This window comes from Chlorocebus sabaeus, chromosome 22 (assembly GCF_047675955.1).
Source record: "Chlorocebus sabaeus isolate Y175 chromosome 22, mChlSab1.0.hap1, whole genome shotgun sequence".
In the NCBI taxonomy this organism is placed as follows: Eukaryota; Metazoa; Chordata; class Mammalia; order Primates; family Cercopithecidae; genus Chlorocebus; species Chlorocebus sabaeus.
The window spans coordinates 75827550-75844902 of record NC_132925.1 but is presented as its reverse complement, the minus strand read 5'-3'; the positions used below and the strand labels follow the sequence as shown (position 1 = coordinate 75844902).

The 17353-nt window shown below is 39.0% G+C and overlaps 1 protein-coding gene across 11 annotated transcripts in view; it reads left to right on the top strand.

The window, feature by feature from the left end:
- Positions 1-17353, top strand: part of ATXN7 (ataxin 7) — a 142217-nt gene that overhangs the window by 90851 nt on the left and 34013 nt on the right. For 9 of the 11 annotated variants that reach the window (XM_073009968.1, XM_038003695.2, XM_073009963.1 and 6 more), the window contains one exon: positions 15-119. In XM_073009968.1, coding sequence (XP_072866069.1) covers positions 15-119 — 105 coding nt within the window. Of the gene's footprint in view, positions 1-14; positions 120-9484; positions 15674-17353 lie in introns of those variants that run through there. The other 2 variants (XM_073009969.1, XM_007984883.3) reach the window with 2 other exon arrangements.

The following is a 17353-nucleotide window of genomic DNA, read 5'->3' as shown; positions in this document are numbered from 1 at the left end:
TTTCTCTGTTGCAGACATGCCAATATTTGGTTTCTGTCCAGCCCATGATGATTTCTACTTGGTGGTGTGTAACGACTGTAATCAGGTTGTCAAACCGCAGGCATTTCAATCACATTATGGTAAGTGCTTAACCATTTAAAAAATTGTTATTAGAAGATAAAAGGTAAAGCAAGATTAAACTAAGGAACAGTGATGGCATGCATAGGGCATAATGTCCCTCCCCCACCAGGAGGTAGACTTTTTAATTCACTGAATGGGTTAATAACAATTAACCCATTGTTGTTGGGTATTTTTAAATTTTTATTAAAAGCGATATGAATGTTTTGGCTTTTATTGAAATTAGAGAAAGTATAGTTTATAAAATCTCTTGTAAAATGTTGCATCAGTATAGTTACCAGTTTGTTTCCTTCTAGAGGCCTTGGTTGTGTATTCAGTGGATTTTAAAATTATATATTACACTCACAGTATGGCTACATGGGCTTTTTATTTTTATTTTTATTTTTTTATTTTTATTTTTTAAGGAAATGTGATTTTGAAACTTCTCAGTTCAATAGTTCTAAATTTTGGGTGTTAATTGTTGAAGAGTCCAAATACAGTTGTTTGGCATTGTCATAATGCCTTTACAGTGTTTAAGATAAGATTCTGATTCTAAAAACCTTGATTTTCTGCCCAGTTTTGCTCAATAGCAAATCATAAGTATTTGAATACCTACCTTGTTTCAGGCATTGGGTATGTAGTATGATTCTTACTGCCACAGAGTTTACAGTCTAACTGGAGAGGCAGGCAAAACTAACTAGATAAACTTTAAAAATAACTATAGGTTTTTTCCTCGTTGCTCTTACTACTACAAATGCAAGCTTGCAATACAGAGTGACAATGGGATTCTCCTATAGATAGAGTGTTTAAAGAAGGCATCTTAGGAGGTGACACTGGAGCTGAGTCCTAAATGATAAGAAGGAGCAACTCGGGCAGCGATCTAGAATAAGAGCGTTTGATGCAGAGGGAACAGCCAGCACACAGACCTGAAGAAGGCCTGTGTGGCTGAAGGGTATTTAGTATTTAGTGAAGGGAGGTAGAAACTGGAGGAATCCAGCATTATAAGCAGGAACCTGATCATTCATAGGCCAGGCTAAGAAGCAGCTTGGGCGCACCGCAGGATTTATGTAAGAGAGTAACACAGTCCTATTTCAGTGGTTGATTTGCTGGGAATAAATTCTGGGAGAAGGGCAGAAGCAGGGAGAATAGTTAAGAGGCAAGAGATGACATTGGACTGAGAGTAAGATCTGGCAGTAGAGCTAGGAAGACTGCATAGCTTTGAGATACTTTTGTTGTTCTTGTTTTGTTTTGTTTTGTTCTTTTTTTGAGACGGTGTCGCCGACATTGGAGTGCAGTGGTGCGATCTCAGTTCATTGCAACCTCTGCCTCCCAGATTCAAGCAATTCCCTTGCCTCAGCCTTCCTAGTAGCTGGGACTACAGGCGCCCACCACCACGCCCAGCTAATTTTTGTATTTTTAGTAGAGACAGGGTTTCACCATGTTGTCCAGGCTGGTCTCAAACTCCTGACCTCAAGTGATCCACCTGCCTCTGCCTCCTAAAGTGCTGGGATTACAGGCATGAGCCACTGCGCTCAGCCAAGAAACATTTTAAAGTTAGAATTTACAGATCTTGCTGTTGAGATTGCTGTTGTTGGATTAAGAGTCACACCATCATAAGCAACATTCCACCATTTTTTTCAAGGAATAAATCCTCTATTTAACCATAAAAAGATCATTTGAGTTCCTGCTTCTAGAAGAAGCCCTGGGGTAGGCACTAGAGTGGGTACAGAGGTGGATAAGATGTCATTTCCCTGCTTCTGACTTTTGGACAATACAGACAATATTTTGGAAAAATCACTTGTAATCCCCTAAAATGGGAGGTGTGTCAATGGGGACAGACAGAGCTGCCACATATGGCTACACAGTTTGTGCACTGAAGAGCTGTATTTGGTGGCCCCAGGTTGGCAACAAGGTTGACGTGAGCAAGCACAGGAGCAGGAAATTCCAGGCTCTCTGGGATGTGCTGCGTGAGTCACCATTGGTCAGAATTGATGTACCCACCTGTGGATGAGTGAAGCTCAAAGGCAGGCGGGGACTAGCTCACAGGGCATCGGTGCCCATGAGTCCCCTGCTCTGGACGTCTCAGTGAGGACCTGTTGCAGATTTTTTAGAACCAAAGTGATGTGACTTAGTGGTGCCCCAGAGAATTGATGGGTAGAGTGGATTCCTTAGGCAGAAGGAGGATCTCTTGGTCCCCTCTTCTAGGAGTATTTTATTCACTGGTTACAGCATATTTATATGAACTTTTTTTTTTTTAATTTTCTCATTTCCCCTCTTAGAATGTCAGTGTATGGGTAGGAAAAAGTGTTTTGTTTTGTTTTGTTTTGTTTTGTTTTGTTTTGTTTTTTGTTTTTAGACAGAGTCTTGCTTTGTCGCTCAGGCTGGAGTGCAGTGGCGTGATCTTGGCTGGCTGCAACCTCTGCCTCCTGGGTTCAAGCAATTATCCTGCGTCAGCCTCCTGAGTAGCTGGGATTACAGGTGCATGCCACTATGCCCGACTAATTTTTGTATTTTGGGTAGAAATGGGGTTTCACCATGTTGGCCAGGCTGATCTGGAACTCCTGACCTCAAGTGATTCGCCCGCCTCGCCTTCCCAAAGTACAGGGAATATGGGCATGAGCTACCACTCCCAGCCAGGAAAGTATCTTAAAATCACATTTTTCTGTCTTTCTCCTTTCCTGCCTTTCAGTCCCTGGTACAATATCTCCTAGTAAGATACTTGTTGAATAACAAAGGGTTGGTGTTAACTTCAAACATGTAAATGGAAAAGTGTGAATGCACTCCAGGGTCTCCTGTGGTTTGGCAGGAGGTGTGACTGACAAAGTCACTAGGTGGGAGGCTGAGGTGACAAGGGAAGTATTAAAGATATGAGAAGTATTAAAGATATGAGAGTTCCTGGCAGAAAGATGAGGGCCAAGTGCTCTGAGGGAGTTATTCTGCCGGGAAATGTGTAAGGAGTACCCTCTTTGAATCAGCAGTAGAGGAGATGGCTGCTGGTGGAATTGACAAGAGGTTTAGAGGTGAATGTGGGTTTGGGAGAGTAACTGCATGAAGTAGAGGGAGGTACCATGTGGTGGCCCTGGAGGGACTTCCCCCGACTCACTTGGAGGAAAGGAGAGGTGAACAGGGTTCCCAGGACCAACAACCTTTACTGGTGCTGCCACAGTCTCTTCTGTCTTTTGGGGACAGCGGTTGTGACAGGAAAGATTATTTTTGGAACATTTTCTTTTTTGTTGAAATTTTTAGAAAGCCAGTTGTTGCATTATTGTTTTCCATAGTTAACAAAAAACAGTTTTCAAATTCAGAATCTTTCAGAGTGACTGTTGTAGTTTATTTAGCTGCCAAAACAGGGATGGTACTTTCTTTCAGTGATATTGGCGAAAATGTGTTGGCAGTCTTCTGTGAATTCATATATTGCTGTTATCTGTCTGTGACTTTTATGAACAAATGAATAGTTGCTACAAACTCCAGCAGGCAGTTCCTTTAAAACCACTGCTACCAGGACAAGAAAACATGCTACAGTGGCAGCAAGTCTTGTAAAGTCAGTCAGTGTTGGTGGTAAAAGTATTCTGAATTGGTGAGCAGCTATTATTCAGAGTAGTTAAGAAACCATGTACTTTTTTGCTAGCCAAGCTGCAGTTTGAGGAGTTAACAATTAACCAGGATTTCCATTTGAGCAATGATGGTGAATGATTGTGGTGCCATTTTGGCATTTCCAGTTTTTCAGTCTGATTGCTCTCATAGCATAGTTTGCTTTCTTGGAAACTACATAGTAATACCATGATTTCTTGATGTTGTTTTAATGTTTTAAAATACTCCAGTGTGCCTCATATTTCTCTTCAGTTACTTAGTATTTTTAGGAGTAAGCTGTGAAACCCCATCTCTACCAAAAATACAAAAAATAAGCCGGGCGTGGTGGCGTGCACCTGTAGTCCTAGCTACCTGGGAGGCTGAGGCAGGATAATGGCTTGAACCTGGGAGGCAGAGCTTGCAGTGAGCCGAGATCGTACCACTGCACTCCAGCCTGGGTGACAGAGCGAGACTCCATCTCAAAAAAAAAAAAAAAAAGAAAAAAAAAGAGTAAGGTGTTTCTTACTGCTAATTTCAGATTTAAAAATATAATTCAAATCAGTGGATCCCAGACCTGCTGTGCATCTGAATCAAAGAGGAGCTTTCTAAGTGAGCAGCTTCCAAAGGCCTGCTCCAGATGCTCTGCATGGGAATTTCAGGGATAGAACCCAGGATCTACATTCTAAACAGCTCCCTGGGCTGATTCTGACACACTGGCTGGCTGGAATGCATTGCTTTCACAGATGCAGATACAGTCCACTCTGGTGGAGCTGCTGCTTGGTACACACAGTGGCTAACATACAGTGACTGACACAGATTGGCGCTCAGAGATTCATTGAGCCAACCAGAATGGCAGGAAGGGAGGCCCCTACTTTTTAAAATATCTGTATTATGTTCTGGAAATGTCACATTAATTGCCAAAAAACTTTTGAGTAGGAGTAAGCATTGAGATGGTGACGTTCCTAGGGTCAGAAGCCCCATTCTTTTGAGGTGGGAATCTTTAAGTTCTTCAGTTAGTTTAGTGATAAGTGTGTTGGTTCTATACTGGCTACTGAATAGCATAAACTGTGTAGTACTACTTACATGCATTTACTCTGGCTCTAAATGGTGGGATTAGCCTAGGGTTAGCAGATAACTTGTGGGGTGCTTTTGAGGCTGTATACTGAGAGAGCTTCCCAGGAATTCCTATTTTGTGCTCTCTAGCTTCACTGAGTTTGCTTATGAAGAATACTTTAACATTTCTCTTTTATGCAGACACAGGGGTGATATTACCTAGGAGAAATAGATGAATGATGTTTAGTCCGCTTGGACAAGTACCACATTTAGAATCTCTGTGATTAATTGAAACCCTACTCAGATGTCGGCTGTTGAAGTATTTGCCTCAGATTAGTTAGGCTGATCCACTTGTTCAACTTTTGGCTCAGCTTGAGTCTCTAGGCATGGCCTCGGTGGTGACATATGGAGCAGCCACCTTTTCCCAACCTTAATCAAATTCTGGCTTTATTATCTACTGACACTTAGTATTTTTCTTTAAATCAAACCACTTTTATTTAAATAAATCAATTTACAAGGAAAATCTTACTAGAACAATAAAGGGGGAAACTAGTGTTGCCTGCTATAAGAAATAGTAAATGTGAAAATGAATGCTGTGAAAAGAAGATTATTTAATTTTATGTTGATGCTTTTGCCAGTGCTGGCTCTGAGCCTGAGGCTTTGCTCTCTTTGTTAAAATGGAGACTAACACATTTTAGGCAAGTATTGTCCACACAGTAGTGCGATATTATCAGGAAAATGGAAAGAAATTGGAAAGGGAGTAAGTTTTCGCTTGTCATTTGATGTTATTAATATCAGAGAGTGATGCCTACTCCATATTGTTTGGAAATACCAGCTCAAGTTCTTGAATTTTGCTACCTCATATGTTTAAAGAGCTATCTACTGAGGCCAGCCTTAGCCCTAGGAAATAACAGACCTTGAAGACAGAATTTTGGAATCTCATGTTGATCTGTAAAAAGACCACGTAAGACAAATATCCTTTGTCATCTATCGATATGTTATGTATTGAGCCACTACTGATCACTGTGAATGGTATGTAAGTCTGTTGGTGAGGCTTCAGTGTAAAACATCTGCCTTTCTCAGACTATTCACAAACAGAAGTGTCATAAATCTGACTTTTTCATGACTTAATGAACATAGCTTTAGTAGAAACACTGCTGTGATCTTACAGCTTTCTCTCCTTGCAGATATTACAAATCCTGTAAAATTAATAGCCACACACATTGCTTGCACTTAATGTTCCTTGGTGTGCATTGAGGTGGTTTGGATTCTTTTAGATGCTAGCATAAATTATATTTTCTAAAATGTCATTTTCATCAGGATGAGCAAATTACTCATATATTCATATGAGAAATTGTACTTTTTTGAGCTAAGTAATTGGTTTCAAAGAATGTTAGTACTATAAGAGAAAAATGAATTTTTACTCTGAGATCTGATGGACTGCTTCTGGCAAAAATGCTGGTTCTCATTGTTGACAACATTTTACATAGTTCTGACCAGCAATTGCCATCGTATAATTATCTTGCATCACAAAGCAGAGGTTTTACCATTTAATATAGAACACTTCCCTCCCCTTTTGCTCTCTGATTAACTTAGACCTGGAAAGTAACAGGTTCAGATATTTTTTAACGTGTCATTTTTTTTTAGCTAATAACTGTTTTTGATAAGGAAAGAAACTGTTTTTTTCTCATAAGTATACTAAATTTAAGTCCACTGACTAATGATAACTTTTAATAGTACCTGGTGATTTACAGAGAATTTTTGCATGTACTATCTTATTTCCTGTTCTTAACAATCCACTGAATGGATTTTATGCTTAGTTTAAAGATCAAACTCGTAAATTAAATTTCATTCACACAGATAAAATATACCAACTAGGCCATCTTTTCTACCTACTAACATTGATTTATTTTGCATGATAAGGATGTATAGAGTTAAAAGAAAATTCAGAGACAGTATGAATTGCATGTGTCACAAAGCTATCATTAGCAACAGATGTTCTAGCTGAAGTAGAATTTTAAGTTTGCTTCAAGAAGCTGGATCAATATTGTAAACCTGTTACCTCGGAACATTTGGTAATTCAAAGATATAGTAATGGTAGGTAGATAATTGATTTAGCATAGTCATTGAATTTCTCTTCTGCCTATTCTACTTTATTTAATTCTAAATCATAGTAGCTATCTAAAACCAAACTCCTCCTCTTTTTGTATGAGACTCGTAACATTTTGTAGCTTCTTTAGAGAATTGACTGACATGTTTATTTCTGCAGTCAGTATAAAGACTAAAACTTGTTGCGGAGCAGAAAAAAAATTACTTCACTCTTTTGCTTGGAAGACATATACCAGGTCTTTCTCCAGCAGTCTGGGGATGAGCCGGGGATGGGAGCTAACCAAAACAGGCACATGAAAACATGAATGATGTCAAGGTGAAAATTAGTTTAACTCTGGAAGGAAATTCCAGGTTGACCTTTTGCCCTAAACTTCTTGTCACTAAGTAACCATTTTTGGATGAAGAAAGAAAATATTTTTTCTTTCACTTGTCATTTATTGCTATTAATATTAGAGAGTGATAGTGTAACATACAGTGTATTCATTTTTTTTCTTTGCTACAAGTGAAAGAATGCTAATTAAATATTTCAGATAACTGAAGTAGCATTAGATAAAGGTTTATTCTCTCTCAGCTAATATAAATTTATCTTTTTTCTCTAGTTGTATTATAAGCAGATATATTTAAAATAAAGTTATGACATTTGTAGGAGCAACATTTTAATTTCTAATTATAAAATGAACTTATTTTTCCTCTTACTGATATCTGTGCTCTTATGAATGTCTATGCCTTTGGGACTGCTTTAAAAAGGAATTAAACTAACAATAGTATTACTCATGCATTTAACAAAATTTATTGGGTGCCTAATATATGCTAGGCATTGCCCTCTACTGAGGTAGAAAAGCAGTGTCTGTGATTTCATGCACCTTATATTCTGACTTAATACAATATATTGTATTGAGGAGAGAGAAAAATGAAATTGTGTGAAATCAGATTATTTTGGGTAGTGATAAATGCTAGGAATAATGTGAGAGAAAATGACTGGGGCAGACCACTTTAGGTAAGACTAGTTAAAGAAAGTCTGTCCCTGGAGTTGATGTTTAAACTCAGTGATGAAAGAGAGCCAGCCCATTTGAAGATGTAAAGGACAAGTGCTTCACATAGAGGAAATATCAAGTGCGGAGGTCCTTAGATGGAAGTGGTCTTGGCAGAAAGGCCAGTGAGGAGACCGAAGGACAGTGTGCAAGGAGGAAAGGGGTCCAAGTTGAAACCGGAGAAAGTGGTTCTAGGACCAGATGACACTGGACCCTGCAAGCCATGAGAAGAATCAGGATTGGACGGTGTAAGTTACTGGAGTATTTTGGCCAGGAAGTGTTTGATCACATGGTTGCTGTGTGGAACACAGGGGACAAATGTGGAACCAGGGAGACCAGTTAGTGAGCTGTTTCGTACTAGTTAAGATGAGAGCTGGATCAGGAGAGAAAGCTTAGATTAGGATTGTAGCAGCAGGGGCAGAGAAGTGTGAACAGAATTAAAATCTGCATCGGAAGTATAAAGCCAGCAGGGCTTGCTGATGGATTGGGAAAGGAAGGGAGGAGGAATGACTCATGGGGTTTTTGGCTCAAGCAGCTGGATGAATTTACTTGCACTTATGGATCAGGAGGTTGTTCTTTCAGTTTGTATATGGGCATTTATTTTTAATGAGGTGCATTGACCTGAATTAAAAGTGTTGATATATTATGTTAAGTCTTTAGGCATTTTCTAAAGATTATAGAAGAAAGTAATTATTGCAGTGATGCCAAGTTGGGGGGTCATTTTTTCTTTTCAATTTTTTTAATGTTATTGTAATCTAGTCATATAAGCCAGAAAACAAAAGAAAATGTGTGCACTTTCCTGGGACTTCTCATGTATTCGTTGGGTAGTTGTGAAAATTTATTGACTAACAAACTACTATCTTTCAATTTGTTTTTAATTATTAAAATAAAATACATTGTAAAAGAAAGTAAACAACCAGAGGATAAGTATGCAATCAGAATTAACAAAGCTCCTTCATCTTACTTTTCAGGGGTACAGTTTGACATATACTCTTGGAGGGTTCCTAGAACCTGGACAAAGGAATATTTACCAGTATATTTTTTCCCCTCACATATTAAAAAAAGTAGATTCAGTGTGAATTCACGTTTTTAACTTAATAATCTATCTAAAATATTTTTTCAGGTTAATACATACTGTTCTGCTGTAGTCTTTTTAAGGACTGCCTGTTATTCCGCTTCATTAATGTATTTTCACTTAACCTGACTCCTGTTGATGGACCCTTAGATCTTCAGTGTTGTGTTACTGTATACAGTGCCTTAAGGACTGTTCTTCTTTGGGAATGTCTGTCAGTATTTCAGCATATTGATTCTCCACATGGAACCTGGTCACAGTGCCCTCCAGGTTTGTACTACTGTGATTTGATGAACTACTTCAGCAGTTCTGATTTGGGTTGCCACAATAATAAGGCAGTGAAAATGTGAGTTTCTGGCAATATCTATCTATCTATCTGTCTGTCTATAAATTGTTTATAATGTATATATGTATCAAAACATTACACTGTACTGTAAATATGTAGAACTTTTATTTGTCATTTATACCTTAATAGAGGGAAAAACAGTTGGAAATTTTTTTTAAAAAAAGGCTTAATAAAAATTAAGAAATTATTATTTAATATATATATGAATTGTTAATATTTACCAGTGTCACTCTTGACTTGCCTGCTACATGTAGAAGTCATTAGCTATTATAGGATGGCCATGCTTCAACTTTAAAGGAGATATTTCAGGAAATAAATCCATATTTTATTTATATTTCCTAAAAAGTATTTTTCCTGACAGTCATTTCACAAGACTAATTTGTACGTTGACTAAGGTAAGTACCTGCGATTTCAACCCTGCTAAGCTGTGATCTTACATATGACCAGAAGAGGGAGTTTTTATCACTTCTTGATGCCGTGGTACCTACTACCTGACTGGAATAATTCCTCTGATGTATGTACTAGTCCAAGTCCATAAAACAAACTGGTTTGGGAGGGGCCCAATAGCTAAATTTAGCTATTTCCCTTATCCCACATTATGTGTGTAGAAATCCCAGTCTTGAGGTTTACTTCAAAGTAATTTTATACCTTTTCATCTTGTGCATTTATTTGAAGATTAAAAAAATGAAAGAATTATTTCCGTTTAAAATAAAATACAAACAGCCCCTGATCACACAATATAGAGTTCTTGATTTATATTCTCTTCAGGTCACAAACTTTGGAATGAAATTTGTTTCATTGCCTCTTATGCTTGATATATTTCTTAAAAAGGTTGTTAGAACTTCTGTTTTGTTTTCTTGAGACAGAGTCCTGCTCTCTCACTCAGGATGGAGTGCAGTGGTGCAATCTCGGCTCACTGCAACCTCCACCTCCCAGGTTCAAGTGATTCTCATGCCTCAGCCTCCTGAGTAACTGGGACTACAGGCATGTACCACCACACCCAGCTAATTTTTGCATTTTTAGTAGAGACAGAATTTCGCCATGTTGGCCAGGCTGGTCTTGAACTCCTGACCTCAAGTCATCTGCCTGCCTCAGCCTCCCAAAGTGCTGGGATTATAGGCGTGAACCACCACACCTGGCCTACAACTTCTACTACTGAAGATGTGTAGTGAGCTTTAGAGAGTTAAGATGTTATTTTGCCAAAGTGGCTAATAGGCCTTTTTCTGTGTGATTCAACTGTGGTCTGTTGTGCTACTTGAGTCTCAGCCTGCTTAGCCAAACAAATTAAGAGAGTGACAGTAATCAAGATACACTTGTTTGATGTAATACCAGAATATTGTATTTCTCTTTTTTCTTCTTCTTCGAAACAGATTCTCAGTCTGTTGCCCAGGCTAGAGTGCAGTGGCGCACACTTGGCTCACTGTAACCCCCACTTCCCGGGCTCAAGCAATCCTTCCACCTCAGCCCTTCCAGTACCTGGGACTAGAGGCACACGCCACCATACCTAGCTGATTTTTGTATTTTTTGTAGAGGCAGGGTTTCACCATGTTACCCAGGCTGGTCTCAAACTCCTGGGCTCAAGCAGTCCACCTGCCTCTGCCTCCTGAAGTGCTGGGTTTACAGGTGTGAACCACCCCCCTCGGCCAGAATTTTGTATTTCTTTAATTTTTCTTCAGCTACCTTCACAGTGCGTTTTTATAACAAATTTTTTAGACCAACTCTTTCTTTATAGATTTTTTGATCAGCATATGAATGTATTAAATATGTACACCTATAATGTATTTTTATGTAAATACACAAATGTAATCATCTCAACTGTTTTCAGTGCAGCCTTTTTCTTATTTCATTGGCTCTTTCAACTTACCTGCCTTCTCTAACTGTAGCAGTCCGCACTACACTATAAATCATACATGCTGCATTCTTAGTATGTAACTTAGTATGCATCCTTCTATATTTTTCTCATGCTTCTAACTCTATCCAGGCACATAGAATCATGTATTTTATTAGTAGGGGCTTTTGGTGATAGTTTTACAAAAAAATGGATCCTATTATGCACACTTCTGCTCCTTTTCTACTCAACAATACCTCATGTAAATCCATTCACAGCCCTGGATAACACTAATCCCCTCTTTTTAATGGTTGCATACTGCTCTAAAGTGTGGCTGTGCTGTAGCTTCCTCTGCCAGGCCCTCTATGGACATTGATTTTGTTTCTTGCTTTTTGTCTCTGTGAACCAAACAGCAGTAACCACTCTGGTACATACATACTTAATTACTGGTGGTTTAGTTTCTGTGGGATAGAGTCTCAGGAGTGGATTCCTGGGTCACAAAAGATAGTTATTTGCAGTGTTAATAGCTGCTGCTGGATTGCTTTCCAAAAAGGCTATAATACTTCATCTCTACCAGTCATTATAAGAGTATCTCCAAAGGAGTAGATGTATTTATTTTTCTAAGCTTCCATTTATTTTTCTAAAGCCTCTTAACAATGTTCCTTACACACACACACACACACACACACACACACGTATGATTAATTTTAATTTGAAGTAAATTTCTCAAACAAGCTCGAGTCTGAGTAATAATAATATGAGACAGAGATCTTTCAAAACGAGTGATTATTTAAAAAAATATTTAAACAATTATAGGCAGTTTCCCTGGCATCTATGGGAAATTTCTATTCATTCTGTATGGGATTTACCTTAAGGAAGAAATCTCATTCTTTTATGCTAGGATTCCTCTGTGCAAAATGTGAGGCCTCCTAGAGGATAACAATTTTGAGTGTGATTAATTGCAAGGCCAAGGAAAAACTATGGCCAGTTTTGTTTCTGATCTCGCTATCCTCTTTGCAGTTGGTATGACTGGTCACCTTATAACATTGTTCATTGTGTGTTTCAAATAATAACTGGGCTGAGGTCAGACTGTGGTTAACTCAAAGCCTGTGTAAATCAGGCCATGAAAATATATTTTATTTGCCTGCCTTACACACATGAAGTGTGGCTGAGCCCTAGAGAGCCATCCACCAAAAGATAAGCTAGAGGAAGGCTGCTGCATGGTTTTAGCCTCCAAGGTGAATTATTCCCGTTTAAATTTCATCTCCCACCTCTCCTAATCCAGTGTGAGTACCTAATGAGCGCTGGATAATAACATAGCAACATTTCTAGGTGAAGCTAATCTGATTCTGGATAGCAGGCTTCCAGGCCCACAGCCGAATGAATTGCTTGGTATTTCCAAGTTTGAAAATACTTTTTTCCCCTTTCAAGTGCTCCTTGGCAGCAGGTAAGGAATGTTAAAGCTCCTGTAAGTGCCAATTAAGGCCAATTATAACTCGCCTGGCCTGCTGAGACAGTGAAGTGGAGTTAGTGGAGACTTGTATTCCTGTAAAATGGAGAACTGGCTTTCACCAATGACAGGAACACAGTATTTCATAACTGCCAGCAGCTTGTTTGTTGCCCTCCAGAACACTGAATGACACCTCTGCTGGCTTCTCAAGGATTCCGTTTAGGAAATCCCAAGATTTGTAGGGGACTTGACTAATTTCTATAATAGAAACCTCAGTTTTTCTGTTTCTGTTTAACTCTTCTTTTCTATCATCCATCCAGTTTCTCCTTGGTTGTAATCATAATAGCTAACATTTGCTGAACGTTTAACAAGTGCTGGGCACTGCATTACCTGCGTTATCTCAAATTTACTCCTCAACCCAGGCTTGTAGGAGGAGGGAGTATCAGTACTTAGCTCTCCAGAGTCTCTTGCCCATGGCTGCACAACTAGAAGTGCTCAGACTGCAGGCTGGCTGCCCCCTGAACCCAAACCTTGAGTGCTTCTCCTAGCCTCCTGCAAGTTTGCTTGTTTGCTGCGAATAGGCTAATGCACAGTTCAGAACTCCCTTTGTGCACTAGAGTAAAATTGACATGTGTACACCGTCCAAACCACAGCTGATACATATAATTTTTGGTCAGTGAGGCACGGATGTTATTCTATTAAGATGTTATTTTAGTCTGTAGTTTTTTTTTAGTCTGTAGTCTTAATTTTTTTTCTTAGGAAAAAAGAAATATGACCATGTCCCCAGACCTAAACACTTATATCTGAGCCATCACTGGGATATTTAATATCAAAATAAACTTTATTTGGATAGGATATTGAGAAATGATTTGAAGAAAATTGTGATAATGCTTTACAAGCAGAACAAAGCAGTATTTGCTTAAACATTTTATTCAGGGCATTAAGAGGGGCACATGTGAGTGTTTAAAATTGAACTTTGTTCTCAGTTTCTATGTATTTGTGTTATTGGTATACAAAATTATGTTTTCGTGGCTTACACGACCATTCATCCCTTTTCTGATGTAGGTCTTAAAAATGTTAAAATTGTTTTTCTCTTATTTCTGAACTTAAATATAGACGTGTGTTTGTAGCATTTAAGAACATTTGCTAAAATTCACCCTGCTTTTCTTCAGTGTCGCAGAATGACTTGATTCTTAGAACTGTCTTGGATTGGCTGACTCTCATAATGATATTTTTCCCCACTGGTGCAATCACTGTGTACAAAAGGGAATATTAGAAAAGCAAGCGTTTGTCCTTGGGAGGCCAGCAAGAAGTCTGGTGTCCTGTCGTACAAGTATAGTGATAGGGAAGTGTGGTTTAGCTCAAGAAGGATCCTCCTACCCTGTTCTTTTCTGCTATTGATGACGTTAAGGAGATTCCTTGGCTACCCCTGCAGGGAGGGTAGGTGAAGTAGAGTAAATACTACTAAGACCTGTGGCAATCAGGTTGTACAGCCATGGATTTTTTTTTTTTTTTCCTAAAGAAAAGCTTCAGTGAATTAACTTAAAATTCTTATTTTCACTAATGAGCTTTTGAAAAGATTTGGGAGATGTATCCGCATCCTGTGCTTCTAAGGCTTGCTGATAACTCTTCCCTTTGGTTCTTCTAGTGTCTTTTAAGGGCTACCATAGTTTTGGATTGTATGAACGTTATTGTAAGGAATCTCGGTGGTGGGGGAGGGCTTGGGGGAAAGTGGGTTTCAGAAAATCCCCTGGGTCTTGGTATTGCTGACATGGTTGGGATCTGAATCCTTGTGAAAATAGGGCAGTGCAGCTATTATTCTTTTGCTTTAGAGTCAATTTAGAATTTGGCCCGATAGAAGACGTTTTCATGCTTGTCTAAAAACTCTTCCCCACCCGTTTCAGGCTAAATCGTTTCCACATATGTAATTCATGACTTCTGCCCAATATTCTGTGTGGGGTGATAGGATTTCGTAGAAGAATCTTTTCCCGCTTCTTTTGACATTTAAAATAGTTCATTTGGAACTATCAGATTTCTAAGTCATTATTATAAAACTCAGATCACTTAGCGGTTTTTTCTATGTCACTTGTGGTGATTTTTTGTTGTTTTGTTTTTATTAGAACTCTGTCACCTGGGCTGGAGTGCAGTGGCGCAGTCATAGCTCACTGCAGCCTCAAACTCCTGGACTCTTGCCTTACCCTCCCAGGTAGTTGGGATTACAGGTGTGAGCCATTACACCCATTCCATGTCTGTTTGACAGTAGATTTGTTGATTGGCCAGAGAGAGAGGGAGCATGATAGGGATGATAGGGAAACAGGCCAGGAAGACACTATTTTCAAGGGGGCACTCAGTGAGAGAAATTCTTGGATTTAAAAGTATGAAAGCTTTAGTCAGTCCTCCAGTGATTGAACAACAAACTGGACAAACATGTGGATATGAAATTACACATATTTTACAAATATGCACAGAAAGTGGGTTAAGTTTTTTGTTACTAGATTTAGGAAGGAAAAGTATGCTTAGGAATAATAAACTTTTTTTGTAAAGTTTAGCAACTGTAGATAGTATAGGGGAAATAAAACCTGGAAAAATGCTGCAGGCATTTTATAGAAATGTTTAATTTTAAGACCTTTAGGTCTACTGAGACTTAAAATGTAGGTTTTTAAATAAATCATGTAAGTTTTGTAATATACCTGGTAGTAACTGTGTCAGTTTAAAGGCATTCAGAAAAAAATTCACAAAGTATAAGTAATTTGCATTTTAGCAGGTTAAACTTATAAATTCCATCTTCCCCAGTTTTGACAAGTTGCCTTTCAAATAGAAAGATTAATTTACACCGTCCAGGACGCCTGGTATGACCGTATTAGATGAAATTAGACTCCACCCCCTGTTTTCTGTTGATCTGCCAGGACCTTTGTAATTCAAGTGCTTTTTACAGTAGTAGCAAATGTTACATAAGCCCAAACATGGAGCATATTTGGAGTTGGTGGGCAGACCCAAATCATGATGCAAGCCTGCAGTAGCAAGTGTGCAATGAAGCACAACCAAATTCTGTGAATGGAAGGTAGCAGGACGCCTCTCCAAAGCAGCCCTTCTGCGCAGGAGCTGAAAGCTCCACTGGGTAAGTTTTCTGAGGCAGTTTTCAGAGGCTGGGCTTGGCTCAGGGCCCAGCTCTGGATGAGCCTGTGGACGGTCGGGTAGGTCTTTGCTAACCTTACATAGAACCAAGCAGAGTTGGGAAGAGTTTATGCAGGCCTCTTTCCTCCTGGCGTTTGTCTTGCCCTGCCAGCAGGCCAGGAGGGCTGCGCTGCTCAAGTAGTGGAGGGAGGGAGCCTGCAGAGCTAGGGGATCAGCGTGGTTAATCGCAGCCACAGGGATTAGCTGCTGCAAGCTGTCCACAGGAGCCATTCTGAAATGTCATTTGATCTGGCCAAAGTTCAGATGCAGACAGGAGTCGAGTTTGTTATTAACTCCAACAAAATGCTGAGGTTTGCACCAAACAGTTCCCATATCTCAAAACAGAGAGTATTGGTTACGTCGCTCTCTAAAAATGGAGGAACGTTGTAACATGCTTTAACTGTTTGTTTTTTATCTTACTTGTGGTAAGTGAGGTTTCATGACAGGCAGTTTGCAGTGTTTCCTGTAGAATGTGTTTGAAAGCTGTTTTGTCAGATACTTCAGTTCCACAACAAAGTTTCAAACAAAACACTGCATCAAGAGGAAGAACAGCTTCAAAATACAACCAGTAACCCTGGGAAGTCATTCAGTAACTTAAATTGAGTGTATAAAAATTTAATTATGGACTGACTGCCAGAAAAGATGATTTTTTTCAGTTGTGTTATTAAGGTAGCCAGCAGAGCTAAGCTGATTCTTCTTGGGTGGATGTGGAGGCTGTTCTCAATGTTACCTTACCTGTCTCAGACCTTCTGTCTTCATGCAGGAAGTGAGGTGTCAGTTGAGTTCTTTAGTTTTCAGGGGATTCAGATTTCATGCCTTCTGCAATAATGAGCTTGACCGGATGGTTTTAATTGAGGTTGAAATTTAGCTCCCCAGTTGTAGGACTTTAAATATGAAAAGATCTTAAACCTTTAATCAAATTGCTGTTGATTCTCTATAACTGATTTTTCTGAAAACTCTTGTCAGACAGTTTTAGGTTTGCTATTTCTGCTTTCGTTTTTGCATGTCACTTCTGATGTTTTATTAGTTGACAGCCCTGGCCTGCAGGTGGAGCAGATACTGTTTCTCTTCAGAAAAAATAAATGTGTGTTGCAGACTCATTGAAAACATTGGCATTCCTGAGTAATTAATCACTCATTCCTTATTAAAAGAATGCATAATGAAGGAAGCTGTTAGGCTGTGTTCAAAATGTGAGGTTTTTCTTATTTCCATGTTTTGGTCTTCAGGTATTCTGCCCTCCCCCACCCAGAATAAGGTGATAGAAAAAGGATATAAAACTAGTGGATAATAACAATAAGGACTGTGACTGGCTCAGTGTAGCACTTTTTAGCAGACGGTTTTGTCATTTCGTTGTACCTTGCAGAGTTGCTCTTGTTTGTTGGACTGGGAAGATGATGCTCCCTGTTGGGATTCCTACACAGAAATTTCTATTTTAAAAGACAAAACAGAAACCAAACAGAAACAAGACAGCTCCTCTAATTTGAGTTTTACCAGTTTCCTTTTATTCTCTCTCTTTTTGTGTATATGTAAAAATTGGATTGGAGTGGTAACGGCGTAGTTTTGTTTTGTTCTTTTAAATTGTCTTTTAGCATTTTGGTAATAGCCCATATATTTCATTTGGGAA